A 21,142-nucleotide genomic window follows, 5' to 3' on the forward strand; every position below is an offset into this window, starting at 1 on the left:
ACTGCAATGGCTTTGGTGCATTTGACCAACAAACCAACGAGCCTTGTCCACCCTGTGTACGTGTCTCCTCTAGACACTATTCTACTTCTCATCTTCTCAAGACCTTAACCCATTTGAAACTTGCTTAAATTGGTTGAGAATAGACACAGGCTTGCAAACCTCTGCCTATTTCGAGTTCTCAAGAAGAACTCTTATCCCAAAGGAACATCTTCTTGTGCGCGCTGGGTTCCTCCACAGCCTCAGATGGGTACTGTCCTCAGGTGGTAAATGGTATCGAACTCCAGGGCATTGACGTTGATGTGATCTTAGCCCTCTGAGCTTGTCTGAAGCTCTGAGTCACTGTCCCAAGCCAAACAAAGCCTTCAGCTTGTGAACATCATCTCATTGATCACATTATCTTGTCTAGCAGGCAGCTCAATAAATATTCCCATTTATTGCAGTAGCCTTGTTCTGTTTCTTTTTCTGCAGATCAAAGTAATCCATAACCTGGAAATTTCTCACAACTCTCAGATAACTGATGATTATAACCAAGTAAAGATCTGTTTTCTTTCCTCAAAAGAGGTGGTGCCCCATAACAAGCATACAATTAATATTTTCATCAAAACATTATATTTTCATATATTTACTAAGCTCAGAATTTAGAAAGTAATGCTTAACTAAAGCTACATATACAAGAGGGCTGAGATTTTTCACCACCTCTAAGAAAGATCTTCAGGGGTTATAAAGAAGAAATTCCTCTTGGTTAAAAAGTTGGAAACCAACAAAATACTGTTTTCAAACATTTTATCTAAGAATATAATGTTGTTTCAGTACGAAATATGATGCAAAAACTTTTTTAAAATCAAGAATGATTACAACATGCCTAAGGTGATATCTTTCCTTACAACAAACACCTAGTTGAAATGTTTTCTGTGATTAAATGTTCACAACCATCACCTTATATTCCTCTTTAGCCCCGCGACAGGAGGGGCTCTATAGATGGCATTGTTGGCCTGTCAGTCGGTCTGTTCACCACTTTATGGGTCACGTGGCCCACAGGGAGTTAGACTGCAGACTCTCAAGTGGGAGACCAGAGTTCGATTCCAGGCAAAGACGCTTCCATAAAATTCAACATCCCGGGGCTATTAGGCTCTTAGTCGTGTTTTGTAGCCCGATCGGTAAAATTTTTTTTAATTATAAAAATCTGTACAATCCCAAGTAAAGTACCATGTACTAGGAATTTTTGCCAATTTGAACACTTATCTGATCTGAATGGCCCAGAAGCTGAACCCAGATCAGCCCATCTGAGAATTCATTGGTCATTGATTTATCATCTTAAAGAATAAGGCTGGTGTTTTTTAATGCATTGCTTACCGTCAACAAATCCTATGAAAATAACAAAATCAGCAATGATTTTGTTTTGCCAACAAGTCTCGTCCATGTAGCCGGTGCCCAATGCAGCCACGTCCCAGCAGCCATAGAACTCCATTGTATTAAAAAAAAACGATTAAAAACACGTCAAAGAGCCATGCCGTTGCTCTGGGCAACATATTTCATCATCGCGATGCACCGGGCCAGCCGACTTTTTCCTCAAACAACTTAATAAGCCGGCTGTAAACACGTTTGCGATATCAGGAAAGTAGTTCCGTAGCACCGAAAATAGTCCCCGGCGTAATGAAGAATTTGTTCCCATTTGATTTGGTAATAACTACAACAGCCTGACTTTTCGTGGGAACAGTTAGCAATTTTTAAAATGTAAACTATGTCTTTGTGAGCCGTATTTCAAGGTTTTTAGCTTACAATTGGAGCCAATGACTTCCGGGTTAACAGCTAAAAACGGTATGTGGGAAGTCAGAAAGTTAATGGCCATTGCTCGAAGTATAACCATGTCGTTGCGATCGACCATAAAATGTGATAATCATTGGCAACGATCAAAAGTCGCTGAACTATAAACTGCCCTACCTCCTTTCCTGGATTGACAAACTAAAAGCAAAAAGGAAAAATGCACATCTCTCTTTCCTTTTCTGTGGTGTCAACTCAAGTGCAAAAAGTGGCAATTGCTTAAGAGTACAGCATGACTGACAGCAGTGCAGAATAAGGGTGATGACAAAAGCCTGTATTCTGTCGCTTTTATTCCAAATATGGCACAGGTATTTGTCCTGCCAGGCATTTCAGTAACAATTCAGTGACTGGCAATAACTAACTACATGTCAAATTCTTTATTAATGCCATCTCTACTATTGGCTGCATGCAGTTGTGGCATAAACATCTTTGTTATATATTATCATTCTAATATTGTGCTGGCATTATCTTGTGTAGGCATTTTGAATGGGTACAGAATGTAACATGGAAATTATTGGTAAGCTGACAAAAAAAAACAGAGAATGCTATGGCCAAGTGCCATGGCACATATGGCACAATATCAACTTGCCCACCCACCAACGCATTCCCCTTTGGTGTGCTAATGTACATTAGTATTGCAGAAGAGATAACTTGGATATACTGAACATTTCCATTAACAAACTACCATTAAACAGTAGGTCACTTATAAGAAAGTTTGGGATTTTTAGACATATACTTGCACATTATGCTTCACTCATGTATAGACCTGCTAGTAGCCACAGAAAGCATTGTGATATCCGACAGCTGTGCATAAAACAGTGCAACTCTAATGTTAGTCCCTTGCAACTAGCAAAATAATGGAGTGTCCAAATAGTTAAAGCACAAATTGCTTCACAATAATTGCATTAACTTGCAATAGGGTATAATGTGAGTGAAACATAATTCATAGCTCTAAAATTGCCAAACTTTCCCTTTCACCAAACTGGACAGCATTGTGGGTTAGACATTGAAAACCAAATGACAGCAATCCAACAGGCTAGCATCTTTATGCACCTGGACCACATACATGCTGTTCCAGAGCATTCAATGGGACTGTTAGAGATATATACAAAAGTTGACAGTTAAGGTTACCATTGTGAGTGCAGGTTTACGGGGTTCCTAGCATCAGTTCTGTTTTGAAAAATGAAATGTTGCATTCACATTCAAATAAAACCTGCACACACAAGGGATTGGCTGATTAACATGGGAAGTTCTAGGGATGGTGAAAAATATATTGTGTGGACAGACAAAGTGGTTCTGTAACAAGCAGAAGAGGCATCTTCTGTGCTCAAGAGTACATGGTCAACTGGAGCCACTGCAAAGACACAAGAATAGATAAAGATGACATTAACCTTCACAATATGAGCAAACTGTTCCTATCATATGAATCAATGCTTTTACATATTGAATTCCAGGCAAAAACTAGTGTAACTTTGGAATTAACTGGGATCGATTACCTCTTGAACATTGACCTTGATAGTCCCATTGTTATCCTTATCCAGGGTTTTGAAGGCACCTGAATCAGAACAGAGGTTAGGCTTACTACACTTGAAGTTTAAGAGATTAGATTGCAGCCCTGCAGAATTTTAAAAAATCATTCTTGTGACTGCCTTCGAGTACAGTTTTATGATTGAGCTTTCTTTAAAACTTACGGCACATGGCATCCAGCCTCACAAGGCAACCAATGTAGTTGTCAAAATCCATGTTCCCATTTTCATCACTGTATCTGCGTATAATCATCTGGAACAGCTGGTCGTTGAGGGGGAAGCCTGACAAAGAGATGAACAAATTAAACCACTGTAATTTTCCTATTGAACATTATTCCATACAAAGGCTGCATGTTACTGATCTGCTGAACACAAATATATTCAAATTCCAGGTAAGATATTCAAATCCCTCACATGGCAGCTCAAAGATGAGGTTGAGCCAAGTGACCTCTTTGCTATAGAGTTTAGAAACATTTGACTTATGTTCGACTAGCTTCCCATATCTATCTAGGTGTTTAGAATATTGATCGAGCAGTTTAGCTATTTGACTAGCGTTCACTGGCCATTAACCAGGAAATAAATAAAGCAAGTAGAAGCTGAGCAAAACCCCAAATGTAATAAATTACACGTTAGGCAAAATTGCTTTGCTAGCTCAATCTACTTGTAATTAAAATATTCACTGTCAATTTTTTTTGTTGCATAGATTAGTCACCACAGATGCAAAGCTATACCTAACAGCGGGTGAATGAGCATCACTCAGTATGAAGTGAGGCAGAGCCGTCTGACTGACTGACTGACCTGAATTTGGCTCTTGATGAACACATCTTGTGCTGTGGGAAAAATAACCTGCCTCTGTAAACAAGTTATTCCAGTTCCATTATTCAGTTTACATTATGGCAGTTTCATGTCACCTCTTCTGTATGCATGTTTGTCTTCTTTCTGCAGCCGGCAGAGGGGGGAACGAGTGGCGAGTCTTCTATTCATCCCTACCACTAAGGGAGTCAAGGGGTCGCTAAAGTCATCAAGTTTCAAATTCTACTGGTAGTAACTTTAAAAAACAGGTGTATACAAAATTGCAAAAAACATGCACAGCCACATGACTGAGTTGCCCATTAATGGAAAGCACTATGGCCAATACTAGGTTGCAATTCTAATAGTTTAAACTACAGCTATTATTAGGTTCTCGATTGGAGCAACTCTGTAAGAGCTGGGCTCTGTGTGTTCGTTCATGTATTAGTTTGGTCTTTCATTCATGTGTAATCTTTTTTGCAATGCACAGTGCTTAGGGGAATTACGCTATGCACTGTTTACGCAGCGCAGAGCCCTAAGAGCCCTGCAAAAGAGAAATAAAGTGTGCGCTTGTACACCAAGCAGTAAGGTAGAAGTCACAAGCATGGACAGGGTCGTTGCTGCCACCTGTGTACATGCACACCAGGAAGTAGCTCTATGATTTTCTAATTGTAGTGGCTAAGTCATGCATGAATTACATATTTTGTTCAGTGATTCTGGTGAAGTTTTTAAAGTCAGCATAGTTTCACTCACTCTAGTAATGCATACCCCCCAATCAGCTCCTACCTGCTTTTATAAGCCTGTCAATCTCTTCCCTAGCCCAGAGCAGTGGAGGATCGCTCCAAGGACAGACCGACTCAGCATGTTGTGGTGAGAAGCTACAAGCCAAAACTCCCTCTCATTGGCCTTACTGTGTATAAACTGGGTTGTTGGGTGGACTCTGACTGAGGGGAAACGGACTGGTAACGTTCACTGGCAAACTATCTTGGACAAAGAAGAGGCGTGTGAAAAGGAAAACTCCCTTCTCCTATCGGTTTCCTCAGTGCCAAGAATCCAGTTAGAAGAGAAGATCCCCTGGTCTGGGTAGAACCGGTGTTGCATCATTTGCTACCTCTCCTCTTCTCTAATCTTATAATAATAAATAATTTTGTTCTTCCACTTGCAAACTGTCTTTGGTGATTCATTTTCATGTTCACACATGCTCTCGCTGCCAGAGTTGCCACACTATAGAAAATGCTGTTACCCTAATTAGGCAACTTAACTTCACAGCTGCAATTATGTAACATGTTTTAAGTCATATGATTGACTTTTTTTATGGCCTATTCGGAAACATTTATCCATTCAATATGGGAAATCATGATGGTTTCATAAATCTATTACATTAAAATAACTTAGATGTAAGTTTCCAAAATGTGTCTTACCGGCAGCCCTGAAAGCATTGGGCAGCTCATCTGCACCAATGACACCAGAGCCATCTGTGTCATAGCTCTTGTACACTCCCTAAAACATAAAAAGGCAATTAACCCAACTGAAACAGATTCCTGGTAAACTGACTCTGAACCTACAACAAGTCAAGGAGCAAAATCAATTTCTCCTCCAAAACCCAACTAGTTGCCAATATGGTTTTGACAATTTAGCATTTGTTTATAGTTAGAATGTAGTAAATGTAGTAAACAGTGCATAGGATCATGCCTATTTAAAGAATGGCAGTAAAAATGAGTGCAGAAGCGTTTGGCACATAGTACATTCCTATGAAACCCATTGCTAACCTCAATAGAAAGCTCAGATATGCCTTAGCCCCGCTTTGTTCCAAAACAATCTTCTCTATGTTCACTGTTACTGGAGATAATTAACATTGGCCACAGGAATTTCACTGTGCAACAAAGGAACTGTCACTTCTCTGAAATCCTGAAACAGTTGCGTAGCCACCTGTTCTGCAGTAGTAGAAATGAAAAGGGCCAACTGCACTTGCCTGCCATTTCTTGATATTGTTCCAGAGGTGTTTGAATTCATGGAATCCGAGTTTCCCAGTGCTGTCACTCTGAAACGGTGTTAAGGAAGACAACGTTCTCCTTCATTGGCTCTGGCTTAAACAAACAGGTCTATTACTCCATTACTATATTTGCCCAAGGCGTACTCTTGCTTTTCTGTGCCTTCTTTATCCATGTCCATGATATACAGAATTTACTGTGAAGAATGCCAACTACACAGCGTATAAAGCCAGTGCAGGCTTGGTCTAATCTTGAAAATCAGTCACGATGGTCAAATTGTGGCTATAATTAGCCTAAAAATCGTGCTGCATGACCCCCAGCCTTAATGAGCTGTAGGTGTTTATGGAGCCTGCTGAGCAAGTCTTCCCTTTCTTACAGCTGACTGTTATGTTTGTTTTGTCAGTAAGATATAAAAACAGTTGCTGTTGTCACTGTCAGCTTCATTGCTTATTGTCATGTGGATCACACAACACATAAAGCCTACTAATAGAAAGGATACATCCATGACTGCCACCATGCTCCGGCAAGACTCAATGCTGAACCCATCTGTCTTCAGGTCCCCATCTAAAATGTAAACACAACAGCCATTCATGGTAACGTTTCTCTTCAAAAACAAACAACGGGGCCAGAACATGAATGCTGTCAAGAACTGAATCACAGTAGAATCAGGTAGAAAACCACAAAGAATTACTAGAAATACATAAAGGCATAAAAACAAGATGAAGTCTGAATTTGACATGTCTTACGTCTGGAAATTATTCTGTTCAGGATGTTCATCAGTTCAGTGGGACTCACTTCCATGTCCTATATAACAAAGATGAAATAGTATAAAAATCAGTAAGTAAAGAACATGTACAGGCCTACATATTTCTGGTCCCACAAAATGGAAAATGATTTAAAATTATTTCCATGGTTTAAACAAACTCTGGACCTCTGGATCTTCCTGGATTAATGAAATGGAATGGATTCATAATCTGGCTAATGTTAAAAATAAACAAAAGGAATGCAAGAAGATATGACAATATAGTACTTACATCTCCGGCAAGCTGCTGGAAGACTTTGCGGAACTGTCTCTCCTCGTCGCTCTCATTCTGCTCTGCGTATGCAAGTGGCCTGCGTGGTGGAGGCTGCAGGACAGAGGCATAAGCAACCGTTAGAGACATTGTGATAATCCAGTGTTAGCAGTAAAGTGATGGGGAGATGGTGCAATTGCTGATCTTATAATGCTTATAAAATTGGAGAGCTGTCACTCACAGGGTCAGAGGGCACAAACTGGCCTGGGTCGATGTTGCTGTGGGGTAAGGGTCACAGACAAACAGGTTAAACCAGAAACCATGCATTCTTTGGATTAGATAGGTATTTTGTGCAGATTCTCACCTCACAACATCAATGAGGCCACCAATGAGCTTTTTGGCCAAAAACATCTTTCATCAACTGTGAATGCAAAGTAGCACATAGATTAGGCAAAGAATTTATACCTCAAACACTGCCCGAGTTTGTGTTGCATTCAAGATATTCCAGTGTCTTGAAAACTTGTTTTGACTAAAGACCTCAACTCTCTGAGCTCCGCGCATGCAAGAGTTTAACTCCTTTAACTAAAAATATGATGCATGATAACTTTTTGATAACAATTATGGCTGCAGCTATGACTTGTAGCTAGAGCTGCACAATGAATAGAAAAACAATTAGTTAGAAAAATAATTAATTCACAATATTGACCACTGCAATATCTAAAAAAGCTGCAATTTTTCTCTCGGAGGGAAATGTGTTTAAGACAGCTGCCTAAACCATGTTTTCTGGTGCTGCACAGAATCCCTGGTCTGGATATTAAGTTGTACATTAGAAAAAAAATTGTCACTCTTTTTAAACCAACTAAATCTTTCAATTAACATCAGGGATGCATGACATCAACAATTGAAAAATATATAGCACAGTGAGTATTTTGAACATTGCAATTGTGTTTACAAATGTGATAAGATAAATAGGGTGGGTAACACAAGCCACCAGACAAATTCTGATAAATGTAGACAATGGCTGATTAGTTTATTTATTCTACCAGACACTAACCAATCACCATCTAGGTACTCATCTACTCTAATAATCAGATTTGGCTGAAAAATAGATAAAGTGCCCAGCGAATTTTAGAATCTTTCATCCATTGTGGCCTGTTGACAAAAAAATAAATAAAAAAAAAACCTGTGCTGCCCTGATGACAAACATTTAAGCCTGCCAATGCTGACTTCCTTGTGTTTTCCGTTGGCATAGCATCTCTCTCAACTAGGCTACACAAAAGTGATGGGTCTGTGCCATCCAAGCATTTAGGCTTTGAAAAGCCCCAGCTGAGGAGGCTATACTTCTTTAGCACTGTTCTTAATTCATGCCAGACATTATAATGGAGAATAAGAATCAATGAGCAGGAGTAGACAGCAGACAAAAAATTGTAAGAAAAGGGAGAATAGGATTTAGTTGAAGATGTTGTGAATCTGTGGGCATAACAGGGATGTACTAGCTTTTTAGCTCGCTCACTATTTAGTCCTGTCATGTTTAGTTTAAGTTAGTCAATAGAGCTGTGTTTTTGTAGCTATAGCAATCCCGTTTTCAGGCTTCTTTGCTATCAAACAATTCCTATTACTGTTTACTTCTACCATCACCCCTAATTAAAGGACACACCCACTAGGCCCACTTAAAATATTTCCTGCGTGGAAAAAAACTGAATGACGCACCAATATTGACAAAAGACGTATCACAATTAAAATGTCAGTAGTACGTTCAAAACACTGATGTCACTTTGACATCGATGTGTATGAAAAAGCCAGCTAGGAAGTTAGCTAGCTAGCTAACGTTAAACTTTCTACTTCAGCAGTTAACTTTATGTAACTTAACCTAGCGTTAGTTTACTCCACAATAGAGCTAAATTAACGTTAGTTAGTTTTTAGTTGACCCAACCAACATCAGCTGATATTATGCGAAAGCTGACAATAGATGCCGTGATAGAATATATACAGCATTCTCTAAATTGTGCAACCTCTCAAGCTAATAGCACTGATTAAGCTAGGAAGTGCTAACGGTAGCATGTAAAGCTAGCTGGTCGAGCTAACGTTAGGCTACATGGGTATCTGTTAAATTCGGCAAAGCCTGGAATTAACAACAAACTCTGACATCCAGTTAGCCCTACAGTTCGTTTACAGGTAACGCCAACTTGTTAATTCTAAATTGGACGGGTTATACTAACCTTAAGGCAACAACACTTCGTAAACTTGTTGGCAGAAAATTATCTGAGCTTCACTGCGTGAGTTCGACTAACTCAGCTGGCATGCTAGTCTGTCAACACGCCCAACTGATGCTTCAGAGAGGAATATACTGATGTGAGAGGACAATCTCTCGCTTGTTACCGTCTTTGCTTCAGTTTTAACTGCAAGTCAAATACATTCTAAAGGTTTTGGTTCAACATCTTGTTGTACGGCAGGCTTAGTTGATTCTGTTGTCCCAGTGGTTTGTTTCCTAGTAAGCTTTCGATGACAAACAGCTTACTAGAGGTGCCTTTTTATTTAGCTAGAACTAACTTTGTACAGCAGTTAGTTCCGTTTCGGACATGCGCAGTGTGACAACGTGTAACGTTTACAGGCTAAATTGTCAAATTCTAAATATCTCTGGATGAGAAGATATACTCGTTGTTACTTATGATGCATTATTGTAGCAAACAATATCGGCACTCGTCTTTTGACGTATCTCATGTCATTTCATGTAGATGTGCGAGATCTCCTTTTTCCTCTTTCAAATTATACTATCTTTGTTGCTTTTCTTCTTTCCTCTTTCTTTTTTATACCTTTATGGTGCATTACCACCACCATCTGGACTGGAGTATGAACAGGGGAAGCTATTCTACTAAGTCTACTAAGATGTAAAAAAAAAAAAAAAAAAAAGAATTAATAAATAAAAAATACAAATTCTTGTCATCAGCCCTGTTGCTTGTAGTACAACTGGTACAAAAAAAATAGAATTCTGATGACCTGAAGGTCAAGTATCTATTTTAAATTGAACTCAACTGACTTTAAACTTTTTGCAGTATAGCAATTATTTCTGCTTGCTTTTTACTACAGTCACAACTTGCCGAAGTCTGTGTTATCCCAGCAGAAATAAGGTTTGTTGGTGCTACAAAAGAAGACTAAAACACTAAACCAATACAACTAGTGGGATGTCTGTTATCATTAATAAGTGGATTTAAACCACAAACTTATGCAAATTTAGTTTCAGTTTGACTTAACATTGGCTTGTTTTCTCTCATCCAACTTTTGCTGACTTCCTAGGGCTCTTCTGCCTCTTTGCATTTAGGCTACTTGAATATCTCCATATAGTAAAATGAAATCAGACAAAGGTGTCCTTGCCTGTCCAACCTATATATACAGCCACTGAAAAGTCAAAGTGTCAATGTGTTCAGTGTGAAGGTGGCAGAAATAACGCTCCCACATTTATTTCATTTCAGTTGTTTGGGACAAAGAAGCTATTTTAGCTATGTGCAATATTCAACCAACCAGTTGTTTTGTGTCATGTTGTGAAGCATCTGATAGTCTGGCCGCTGGGCAAATGAGTCAATTATAAGATAAGATGAAACTTGAACGATCCCCGTGGGGGGAATTACAGCAGCAAACAGCAACAGAATACAACAAAGAAAAAAATGTATATAAACCAGAATATGGCAAATGGAGTTTATATAATGGCATTAGACTATTCATGAATTATGTCTTGTATGCATTTTCTATGTTTACAAAATAAAGATGTATAAACCCTACTCTACTTCCCTCACTGGTTATGATGAAGCCTCATGTTTCAGGCAGTGACAACAGCTCCTCATATATAAACTGGAGCAGGAGTCCCCAGACTTCTCCCATGTCAAGGACTGAAGGTGGATAACAGAGAGGGAAACCTCTGATCAGAATAGCTATTCTTATTCATTCTCTCATCATGCTAAGTAGTGAATGAAATAACAGTGAAATGACACTAATCTTCATTTAGCTGGGGACCCCTGGAGCCCCCACGAGGGCCCCTGGTGGTCCCCGGACCCTACTTTGAGAACCACTGCATTACAGTGACAGCTGAAGCTACACAGAAGCAGCATCGGCAGAGTACTAATTCCTGCCATGTAGCCGTCTCTCATACCATAAATCATCAAATTTCACTTTGCAGGCTGAGAATGCAAGATTTCTTTGGAGAAAAATATTTTTATGGTGGTTAAACAATTTTATGAGGGAGCTGCAGCGCTGCTAAAAGGGCCTGGCAATGCCTGTGAAGACTTGCCAATGGACTTGGGGCATGTTTAAAAAACGATAGCACACCACACTGAATGATTTAATACAATTTATGGGAAGGGAGAAAAATTGTGTTTTCGTTCATTTTCGACAAAATCCTATTCTCTGCTAATTGGATCATGTAAGCAGTGATTAGCCCATACTTGGAATTGGTTGTGCCAAAGGAGCATTTTTTTGTTCAGCAATGAGGACTGTGTGGAATACATTATCAAGGAGAACATGCTTTTGTTTCGGTGGGTGGAGAAGAGCCTGAAGTAGGCTATGCACAGATACCATTGTCAAGTCAAATGTTATAATTTATCCCATTCTACCGAATATCGCTTTACAATACATGGATCTGTCATCTTTGCATGTGGAGAAAACAGCAAAAAAACAGCTATCTGGCTTGTATTCTAGCAGGAAAAACAGGGTCTAGACAGATGGTGTCCATGATGTGTGATAATATTTAAGTTATTTAAGTTATTTTTCATTGTTGTTTGAGCAGTTCCTCTAAGATTGATTGGTGTTATTTCAGTGTCATGCACTCCAGGCACCCAGTTACATGTGCTCACAAGGTATGCATCATTTTGCAGTTTGTGTAGCAAACAAACAAATTCAGGTATCTTACAAACAAAGTAGGCAATATTATGTTTCCAGGTTTTATAGATAAAGCGAATCCACCTTTTCTGAGGCAGGTCACAAGTCTTTCATAGTCATCTTATCAAGACTTTACAGCTCATATAAAGAACAATAAAGCATAACATTAAATTTTTTTAAGAGGCAAAACATGTCCACTTTTAATGTAGCCTAACAGTGAGTCCTCCTGTTTCTATAGCTAATGGCAATGTACCTGAATTCATTTAGCATCTTTGGCCTCTGGAAAAGGTTTGGGTGGCATGGTTCTGACATATAGCCTAGCTGTTTTTCTTATTGATTAGCCGGCTAGATAGTTGGGGTATTAGCAGTTAGCTAGCTAACTAGTAATTAGCTAACTGTATTAGGTAGGTACCTGTACAGTAGTGTATAAATTGACTATACAACAAACATAACTGTTGTGAAGCAAAACAATTTTAAAATTATACCAGTTCCTGATTCACTGTTGTCTATAGCATTAAATCTAACAAAGCTGTAGGCTATATGATACCAGGAAGCTCAGTCCAAGTGTTTTCAATGAACAGCAGCTGCTTCAGATCCACCCCAGTCATTAAAGGTTTAGTTCTGGAGGGATATTTGACATTATGGTTAGACCAGCATATCGCTTTGTCATCATGGCTGACCAGAGGAATCATTGCAGTGTGGTGTGGGAGGATTTAAAACCTGCAGTGACAGCTGCCCCACCCTAAGGAGCTGCTAAGCCACCTAAAAGAATGTGATCACATGCTGGTCTAAACGCTGCTTCAGAGACTTCTCCAGACAAGACTACATTACTGACATTTCTGTGTGGAAACACTGAATCCTTTGGGGGGGCTGGCATGAAAATAGTCGAATTTAAAGACATTGAATATCGGCACAAAGTTTTAGATATCAGCAGTTCAGCAAAGTATCAGCAAAAAATATCGGTATCAGGCTTCAAAAACCCATATTGGTCAAACCCTGACCTGACACTCTTAAAGACCCTCCTGCAGTCGCTGCTGTGCAGAGCTCTGATTGGCTGGCACAGCATGAGAGGCGGGCCCGCTGCAGAACAGTGCCCCCCTGAGGCCGGCAGGGGACTCAGTGTCTTGCACAAGAACACTTCAGCAGGGTGGGTGCTTTCTCACATGGGACTTGACCATTTAAACATGGCCGTGTGTAAGTGCTGAATAAATCCAGCAGGTGGAGTCAGAGAGCACTCGACAGAGTTGAGTTGTTCTATCCGCTGCATCAGTCCTGAGGCCTGGAGGAAGCCTCGTCCACCACCCCTACTTACCAATTTACCTTACCTAAATCTAGCCTTTTCTACCCATTATCCAAACCTAACTTCAACCACTTTGTTTTCTTGCCTAATTTAATTCGATGATGTTAGCACCTCTGTTTGCGAAGCGACGTTTTGATCTTATAGTATTCTTGGATTCTGTATTGTATTCTTGGATTCTGTATTTCTTGTATTCTTGGATTCTGTATTTCTTGTATTCTTGGATTCTGTATTTCTTGGCCCAAGACGTGCATTGGTATGGCAGCTGGCATCTAAAATTGCCATTTCCAACATTACATTACATTATTTTTGATGGATTACACTATATATTTTAAACTAAAACAATTCAAAAAAAGGATCCTCCCCCACACACACCACTGCAACAGACTAATCTGATATACTGACCACATCACTCAGATCTCCGGGCCTGATATTTTGTGCTTATGCCCTTTAAAACTTTTCTGAACGTCTTTCCCTGCTGAGTCGCTAAATAGTTTAAAAGAGAAAAATCTCCTGGTTGCATTTATCACTGTCTATTCTCTTTAATATTCCATAGCAAAATATAATACCACGGCAATAAAAGGGCAAGAAATCTGGCTTTATCCGGGCGAGTGTGCTGATTCTCTGACACTTTGACAATCTGCTCTCTTGTTCCCCCGACTTCAAGAAGCCGCCTGAGTTCGTCTCACTGCCGCTCTGTTCTTATCATAGCTCCATCTCCTCTTAATCCCTCGCGGACAGCTCTATCACGGTTGCCTTGACAGTGTAGACACTGTCTGCTCTCTCATACAGTAAGTCTCCATACTACTGGCCTCCACATGGAGAAGCAGGCTCCCTGCATAACAGGGCAGCGTGCCCATGAAGCAGGCGTTTGACATTTAGAATCACACCAATTCATCACTGTTTTACTTCCCCTAATGTTCACTGTCAAAACATCTCTGTTGGTTCTTCACCTTCCAGCTCTTCATCTTCATCTTCCTCACCATGCTCAACAATTTGCATGACTTTTTTCCCTTTCTTCCTGACTTGTCAAAATTGTAATTTTTCCTTTAAATGAATGTATTCACTGTCATGTCATCTATGAAACTATAATCTTGATTTTCATAACTGCTCTTAACAGGGTTTTAAATTATGCATTACATCATCCATTGCATCTCTGACACCTGCCTTGTCTCTCTGAATGCATCCTTGTCCTTGATGAGCACATGATAGTGGCTCAGTGTGCAGTGCATCACACTCTGGGTTGTCCTCCGTATTATTCTGGGTGTTATTATTCATCATCACACATGCAGCACAGGCATGCATGGCATATGGCAAATAATTAAATCCATTGTGACAGTTTTCTCATGTATGTGGCTGCAATGTGAACCTGATATTTAAGAAGCGCTAATATATGACATGCGCTGCAGAAACAGAGATATCTACCCTTCAAATCCCACTCCAGCTAAAATTACTCCATCCATGAAATAGAGGTATCCATGGTTACATCAGGAGCCGTGTTAAAGGGTGCCTCAGTGTCTCTCCATTCTCCAGCAGTCTCCACCTTTCTCCCCATTCATCATTTGCCTGAATTCACTATACCACCACAAGGTTTCAGACAGCTATGATTTGCTTTTGTAATTGTAAATGGGATTTTCAATGAATAATTTCCAAAATATTGATGAAAAAAAAAAAGGCTGGGTATTAAATATGTTGAATTATTAATGCATAACGTATTACATCCGCAGTTACCTGCTTGTCTTTAAGGGAATAAACTGCGGAGCTTAAGTAGTTGAGAATTTCCAAGGCTGCAGGTTGAAATCGTGTATAGGAGCATCCCCAATACGACATATTTGCAGTCTTCAGAACAACCTGTTACCTTGACAACGCAATTTTATCATTCAAGCCCATTGCTATCTTCTCTCACAGTAGGAATCAAATGTGCCTGAAATGTGTATTGGTGCAGGGCTTTATACTCCAATTCAAGGTAGAAATGAGAAATCAGATGAGTTGAGAAGACGTGTGGAGGATTTGGAGTCATAATTTCACTCCACAATGGGCAAACGTGAGATAATTGGCTGTCATTACAATGTTAAGGAAGGTACTTAAGGTCTACAGTCCTTCACCCACAGCAGCATGGACTCTATAATTAAGGCAGATACTAGAAGATAATGTTTTAACTATAATCATGCCAATCATGGGAAGTGCACCTTTTTCTACCTTTACTCCTGCAGCTGATATTCTGACTCTCTTTTTTCCACGGGTGATGTGTAAAATAAGACTAAAAATGTTATTTTCATGTCATACATATCTTGAACTGCATGATAGGTATTTGAAGTATTCCAAATATTTCCCTAGTGGCATAAGGGAGGATAAACTGTGGGGGATTGGACAGAGAAGTTCATAAATTCAAATTGGCAACATGTAATTCCCTAAATACCAGTGACCTTAGGGTGGTTACTATTTCCGATGACTCACTCATGCAGCTATAAACTATGCAGTTCTAATTGCCGGGCCATATTTGCACGTTAGTTAGTCATTGTGATAATTGTTATGCAAGCTACATGCAAGCTCTCCACGTGGCGAGCCCATCTGCTGTTGTGTCTCTTTCAGTGAATTCCATAACCATGCAGGAAGGAATTCAATGACTTTCCAAAGATAGCGAAATCAAATTATCAATTAACTTTGGAAAGCCATAATGGTCTTTCATCTCCAGGCTCTGGAAATGCAGAGACAGACAAAGGGAAACAACCATGCTTTATATTTGAAGTGGGCACTCAGGCTGGACTGAATGTTAGTCAGTGTTATATACTATACACTGTATATATATATATATATATGTATGTGTGTGTGGTGCCATCTTCCTCGCTTGTGTAGCTGACCTCAAAAGGTTAGGGATTTATTTACTGGACAATGAACAAGGTCAAACGGTGTAGGAGGAATGGCTGTGTGCTTGATGGCTCACGGATGTCATTAAACAGGAAAATAAATATTTGAGCCTTCAACGAAAAGTCACGGCCGTCTCTGATGTGTTGCAGAACTTTGCTGCATTGCACCCACTAACTTAACTACAGCGCTATGTGGAAGACTGGGAAATGATTAGGACAGCGCTTACAGCTCACACGGAGCATGCATTCAATGATATCACATGAATTACAGTGTGATTGAAGAGTGCTTCTCATTGGGTACGTTCACATACACGCCGATAATCCAGAGTCAGCCTGATTGAGGCAATGCAGTGACTATAGCGAATGTAAACTCTTTAGTCTGATTATCTTAATCGCAGTAAGGTGGTAATCGGTGTAAGCATAACCCAGTTAATACCTGGGTTAGACCGATATATTGGGCCGATATTGACCTTTTATTAAATATCAGAGTCATGCGGTTCACTTCTGATATGATGGAGGTTCCTCCCTGACCACAGCTGCATAAGAACAGTCCGCAAAACCTGACATGACATTTGATTTTCTTTACACATTTTATTTATTCATTGTATTCAATTGATTCTTTTTTTTGGAAATGGCATTAGCCTACCATTTAAGGTAGGCTAAGGTAGACATTAGGCCTAATGTATCCCAGAGTGTCCCTTACCATTGAACAGGTGTGGTGGGTCACCCTGCTAACACTAACAGAATGTCATTAGTCTGGGTTTCAGTGGAGAGTTTCAGTGTCCCATGATGGTCTAAGTGTTGTTTCAAAGGCTTTTCCAACCTGACAAGAGTAAGATTCTGGAGGAAACACTGAATCTTTGCATTTTGGGGTTTTTTTGGAATGAAAAAGGCCAAATTTAAAAATATTGAGTATGTGCACAAAATATCAGCTATCGGTATCTTCAGCCTGAAAATATCGGTATCTTCACCAGCCATATCAGCCATATCAGTCGAACCCTAGTTGATACATGTAGATCTTTGCTCAATCTTTCAATTCATTTTGCCATGTGAACACCTTACTCTGATTTCATTGTTTTTTGTTTTTTTTTAAATGTGAAGTCCAAAAGGTCAAATAGGAAGTTGTTGACAGAAGGCAACACTTTTAGAGCAACTACTTAACCCTTTTCATGCTGAACCCAATGAAAGAAATGAACATCTTCACGTTTATCGATGGCCGCTGAACAAATTCGCTGCCACTAGAAAGCATTGAAACAAGCTTTTATAAAATCTAAGAAACAGCACATCTGTTGTGTAACATCCTGCCCTCAGTCAACTAACCCAACTATCAGATAGATCCATGCAAACCAGGGTTGTTGGGGAAATTGTTACTTTGAACCATGTAAGTGTTTCACCTTAACCTGATTATTCATGGTAAGAGTGTGCATGTAAACATACCCATTGTTCACTTTCAATATGCGCTGGGATCCAGCACTATGGAAATTGATCTATTCATAGAACGTGTTGGTTGCAATTATATAAACACATGACCTTTCACTCCAATGAGACAGAGTGGAGGGAAGAGGTGGAGAATAAAAGGAACGGAAGACAAGTGATGTTAAAATGAACATTTATAATGACTCTTTGTTGCCGTCGCAAAAATAATCTTTAAAAAACAATTCAATTATTAACACTGAAATGCTGACTTCACTGGTAGTCCACGAGTCATAAAACACAACTCACTGAATTTCTTTTACAAACACAGTACTACAGTTACATTAAATAGTCATTACCCTTAAATCTATTAATGAATAATGTTCAAATCAACTAAGAATAAAAACACAAATGACACTTTTAAAATCCTCTCATTCCCTCACCATAGTAGCTGTTGTCTTTTTTTATCAACAGTGTATCGTTTAGAAAATATACTGCTTCTGAGATGTTCCTCTGACAAAAGCAGAAAACAGACTGGCAGCATAACAATAATGGTACATGAGCTCAAACGTCATACAATTAGGGCGATGTTTTGGGGTGTGTGGGGAGGGGGGTTGGGTGGGGTGGGGGGGGGGGGGGAAATGGGACGTAACCATTCCAGTGATCCAACACTTAAGTTATGTAGGCTGGCTGCCTTTTGGCTCAGTATGGAAGTATTTGGCACTCTTGCTGACAAATATTCGCCATAAAAAGCTTTGACACTCTTTACTGAAATGGCACAAAAAGGCATTTTCCTCTAATTTTTTTTCTTTTTTCTCAATAGAGGACATTGTCATTTTAAAAGACATAAAAATGCTGTCCTAGAAAGCCCTTGGGGTGGTTAACACTGTGGACTTTCACAGATTCTCCTCGTCACAAACGAAAGACAGAACCGTCGTTACGGATATCAAAGAGAACTGTACCCAATCGACAAAACATCACTTTGCTTAGGTTGGAATATTAGATCTTATGCTGTCAGTCCATTTTTTTTCTTCTGGGATGGAAAAAGAACAGAGGCTTAACCAAAGTCAAAAACCGAACCCCAAAAGAATATTTACAATGAAGCGAAAATGTTTGCAAAAGGTATCGTCATGCTTTCTTCAGTTTACACTTCAGCAAAGCGGTCAACCCTGCAGAATTGTCCAGATAACCAGATAAAACAAACAAAACAACAACAAAAAAAGAAACAGTCTCACAACGTTTGACAGTAAAAGGTGGTGTAAAATATCCAACACATGAATGAGTTCTTGGGGGATGGATAAGGTCAACTAAGTTCATGGGAGGTTCAGAGGGTCAAAAAGACAAAAAAAAATGGCCTCATGTCTGGTTGGCAAGAATCCTGTATTTCTCAGACGAAAGGGCTCAGAATACCTTAATCCGTTTAAAGGGTGGATACAGTAGCAGGCGCCAAACAGAACGGAACACAAATCATGATCTCGTGCAAGCAGCCTTAGCCAGTTTGTAGCGTTTTAAAAACCAGTCATAGCCTTCGTGTGAAAGGGCTCCGTGGGGGCAGATGAGCGTCCAGAACACATTTGGAGTAGAAACAAAACAAAAACAAAAAAAAACTTTTTTTGGAATGATATCGTAATTCGTTTGGCAATTCGGATGCGAATTCGGCACGAGCAGCGACAGGGGTTTGGAACACAAAGCGATGAGACAGAAACATCACCCACTTAGCTAGGCCTACACCGTTCCAGGTCTAACAGGTTTCCTCTGTCGGGCTTTTTTTACGTCATCTTGAGGTGGCAGAGGCAATCTTCGTTTTTTGCTGGTGCCGTTTTTTTGTCTCAGATCTGACAATTACGTCAAGCGAGACCTTGAGATTGCGTTCCTTAACTCCACGCACTATGCGGTAACTTTTTTTTTTTTTTTTTTTTACAGTGCTTCGATACCAATTTGTCGGAAAATAACCATTTTTTCTGTTTTGTAATTGAAAACAAGAGAATGCCAAAGGACAAAAATGGTACAGACCCCTCCTGGACTGTTTCACTGATACCAGCATTTAAGAGCAAGTCACTCAGTGATTGACACAAACCTCCGCTGAAGGGAATGTGAAGGAGAAGCCTTGGAGTGAGGAAACAGGTGCCGCTTTTCTATTACCGCCCGATACTCCAGCCCTTTCCATCATTCATGAGACCCAAAAAACGATCAGGGAATAAATAAATAAAAGGAAAAACAAACAGTAACATCAGAGCAACAGCAGAGAATGGCAAACAAAAAAAAACCAACAACTGTTGAAAGTCAAACGTGGTTTGCTTCATTTCACACCCAGTAACAGGAGATGTTATTTGTAAAAAGATATGACCCATTGATCAGTAAAGTGCATTTATGCAACACCAAACAAACAAGATAATGTTGACAGCGAATCGGAAGTTGTTTTAAAACATGTCTGGTTCATGACTATGGCCGTGTGAGGCCTACCTGACTATAGCTGAAATTTGTTATTGACATAGATATTAACTCTACATGTAGTTGACATTCCTGCCCTGAATTTACATTAAAGACCGATAACATTCGACAGAAAAAAGAGAAAAAAAAAAAGAAAAAAAAAAGAATAAATGGGTACATTCATAGATTAGATCTGGGCTTTCAAGCTGTGGTATAAAAAAAGTCTAAAAAATATTATGCCACAGGTTATGTGAGGTTCAACCTGTTTCTAAAAAAATGCATGCCTGATATCCTAAAAAGCAAAACACAAGGAGCCAATGCACTGAATAACATTTTCACGTTTGCTTGTTTCACATTTGTAATACTCCTCACTGTACCTAGAAATTAAAATATCTTCTCTGATGATGTAAAGAGAGATGGACTTGATCGATGAGAATTTGATCTGAGATGTAGTTTTTTTTTAGGGCCAACATGACAATAATGGGCTCCCTCCCAACTTACAACAAGAAACAACTTTTTAATATGAGGCGAGTTAACTTAAGTGCTTTACAATTGACTGCATGCAGCGTTATGTCTTTGAATGTTGCGAGACACCCTCGCAAATTTTTGTAAAATTTTTTTCCTCCATAATTCACTTTGATACCATGCAATAGAAGACGTGCAAAAAGATAACACCTAACTCCACAAACACATTTTTGATTGTTAATGGCTATGTTATGAATGCTTATAACATGTTATGCTTAGTCCATGCTGGCCTATAGAGACATTTGTGAGAAAACAGCAGTACTTAAGCCACAGGTCAAACAAACACACAAGGGATGCATGGAGTGTAAAACAACATGGATCCATAAAAATCACAATCTTTAACTCTTACTCTATGTACCTATGGGATAAAACAATGCACAAAAAGTTCTTTGTCCTTTGTTTTCTTAAGTAATGTATTTGATTATCTTTTCTTAACTTAAAAGACAGTGTTTGATTGGCACTTGATCAGCACTTCTAAACAAGTTATTGATATCTAACATTTGATCGCACATCTACAATTTCAGAAGCTGCAGAGGTCTAGTTTGGCACAGGTTGTACTATGGAGTCTATTATTACTTTTACTATCTTATCAATACTGTAT

General features: G+C 39.4%; 1 protein-coding gene across 2 annotated transcripts; it reads right to left on the reverse strand.

Annotated features, from left to right (window-relative positions):
* Positions 1-2,094: 2,094 nt before the first annotated feature.
* Positions 2,095-9,467, reverse strand: capns1a (calpain, small subunit 1 a). Of its 2 annotated transcripts, none has more exons than XM_071906179.2 (11): positions 9,360-9,467; positions 7,505-7,561; positions 7,382-7,418; positions 7,162-7,254; positions 6,874-6,931; positions 6,627-6,691; positions 6,109-6,177; positions 5,558-5,636; positions 3,513-3,629; positions 3,318-3,376; positions 2,095-3,175 (listed from the first exon to the last, which is right to left on the reverse strand). In XM_071906179.2, exons 2-11 carry the CDS (start codon positions 7,549-7,551, stop codon positions 3,149-3,151), a joined length of 651 nt encoding a protein of 216 aa, XP_071762280.1. In that variant the 5' UTR covers positions 7,552-7,561; positions 9,360-9,467; the 3' UTR covers positions 2,095-3,148. The 2 variants fall into 2 exon arrangements, with proteins under 2 accessions (XP_071762280.1, XP_071762279.1); XM_071906178.2 differs by having other exon boundaries at positions 5,558-5,632; positions 6,105-6,177.
* Positions 9,468-21,142: the final 11,675 nt, after the last annotated feature.

Source organism: Centroberyx gerrardi, chromosome 11 (assembly GCF_048128805.1).
Source record: "Centroberyx gerrardi isolate f3 chromosome 11, fCenGer3.hap1.cur.20231027, whole genome shotgun sequence".
NCBI classification, from domain to species: Eukaryota; Metazoa; Chordata; class Actinopteri; order Beryciformes; family Berycidae; genus Centroberyx; species Centroberyx gerrardi.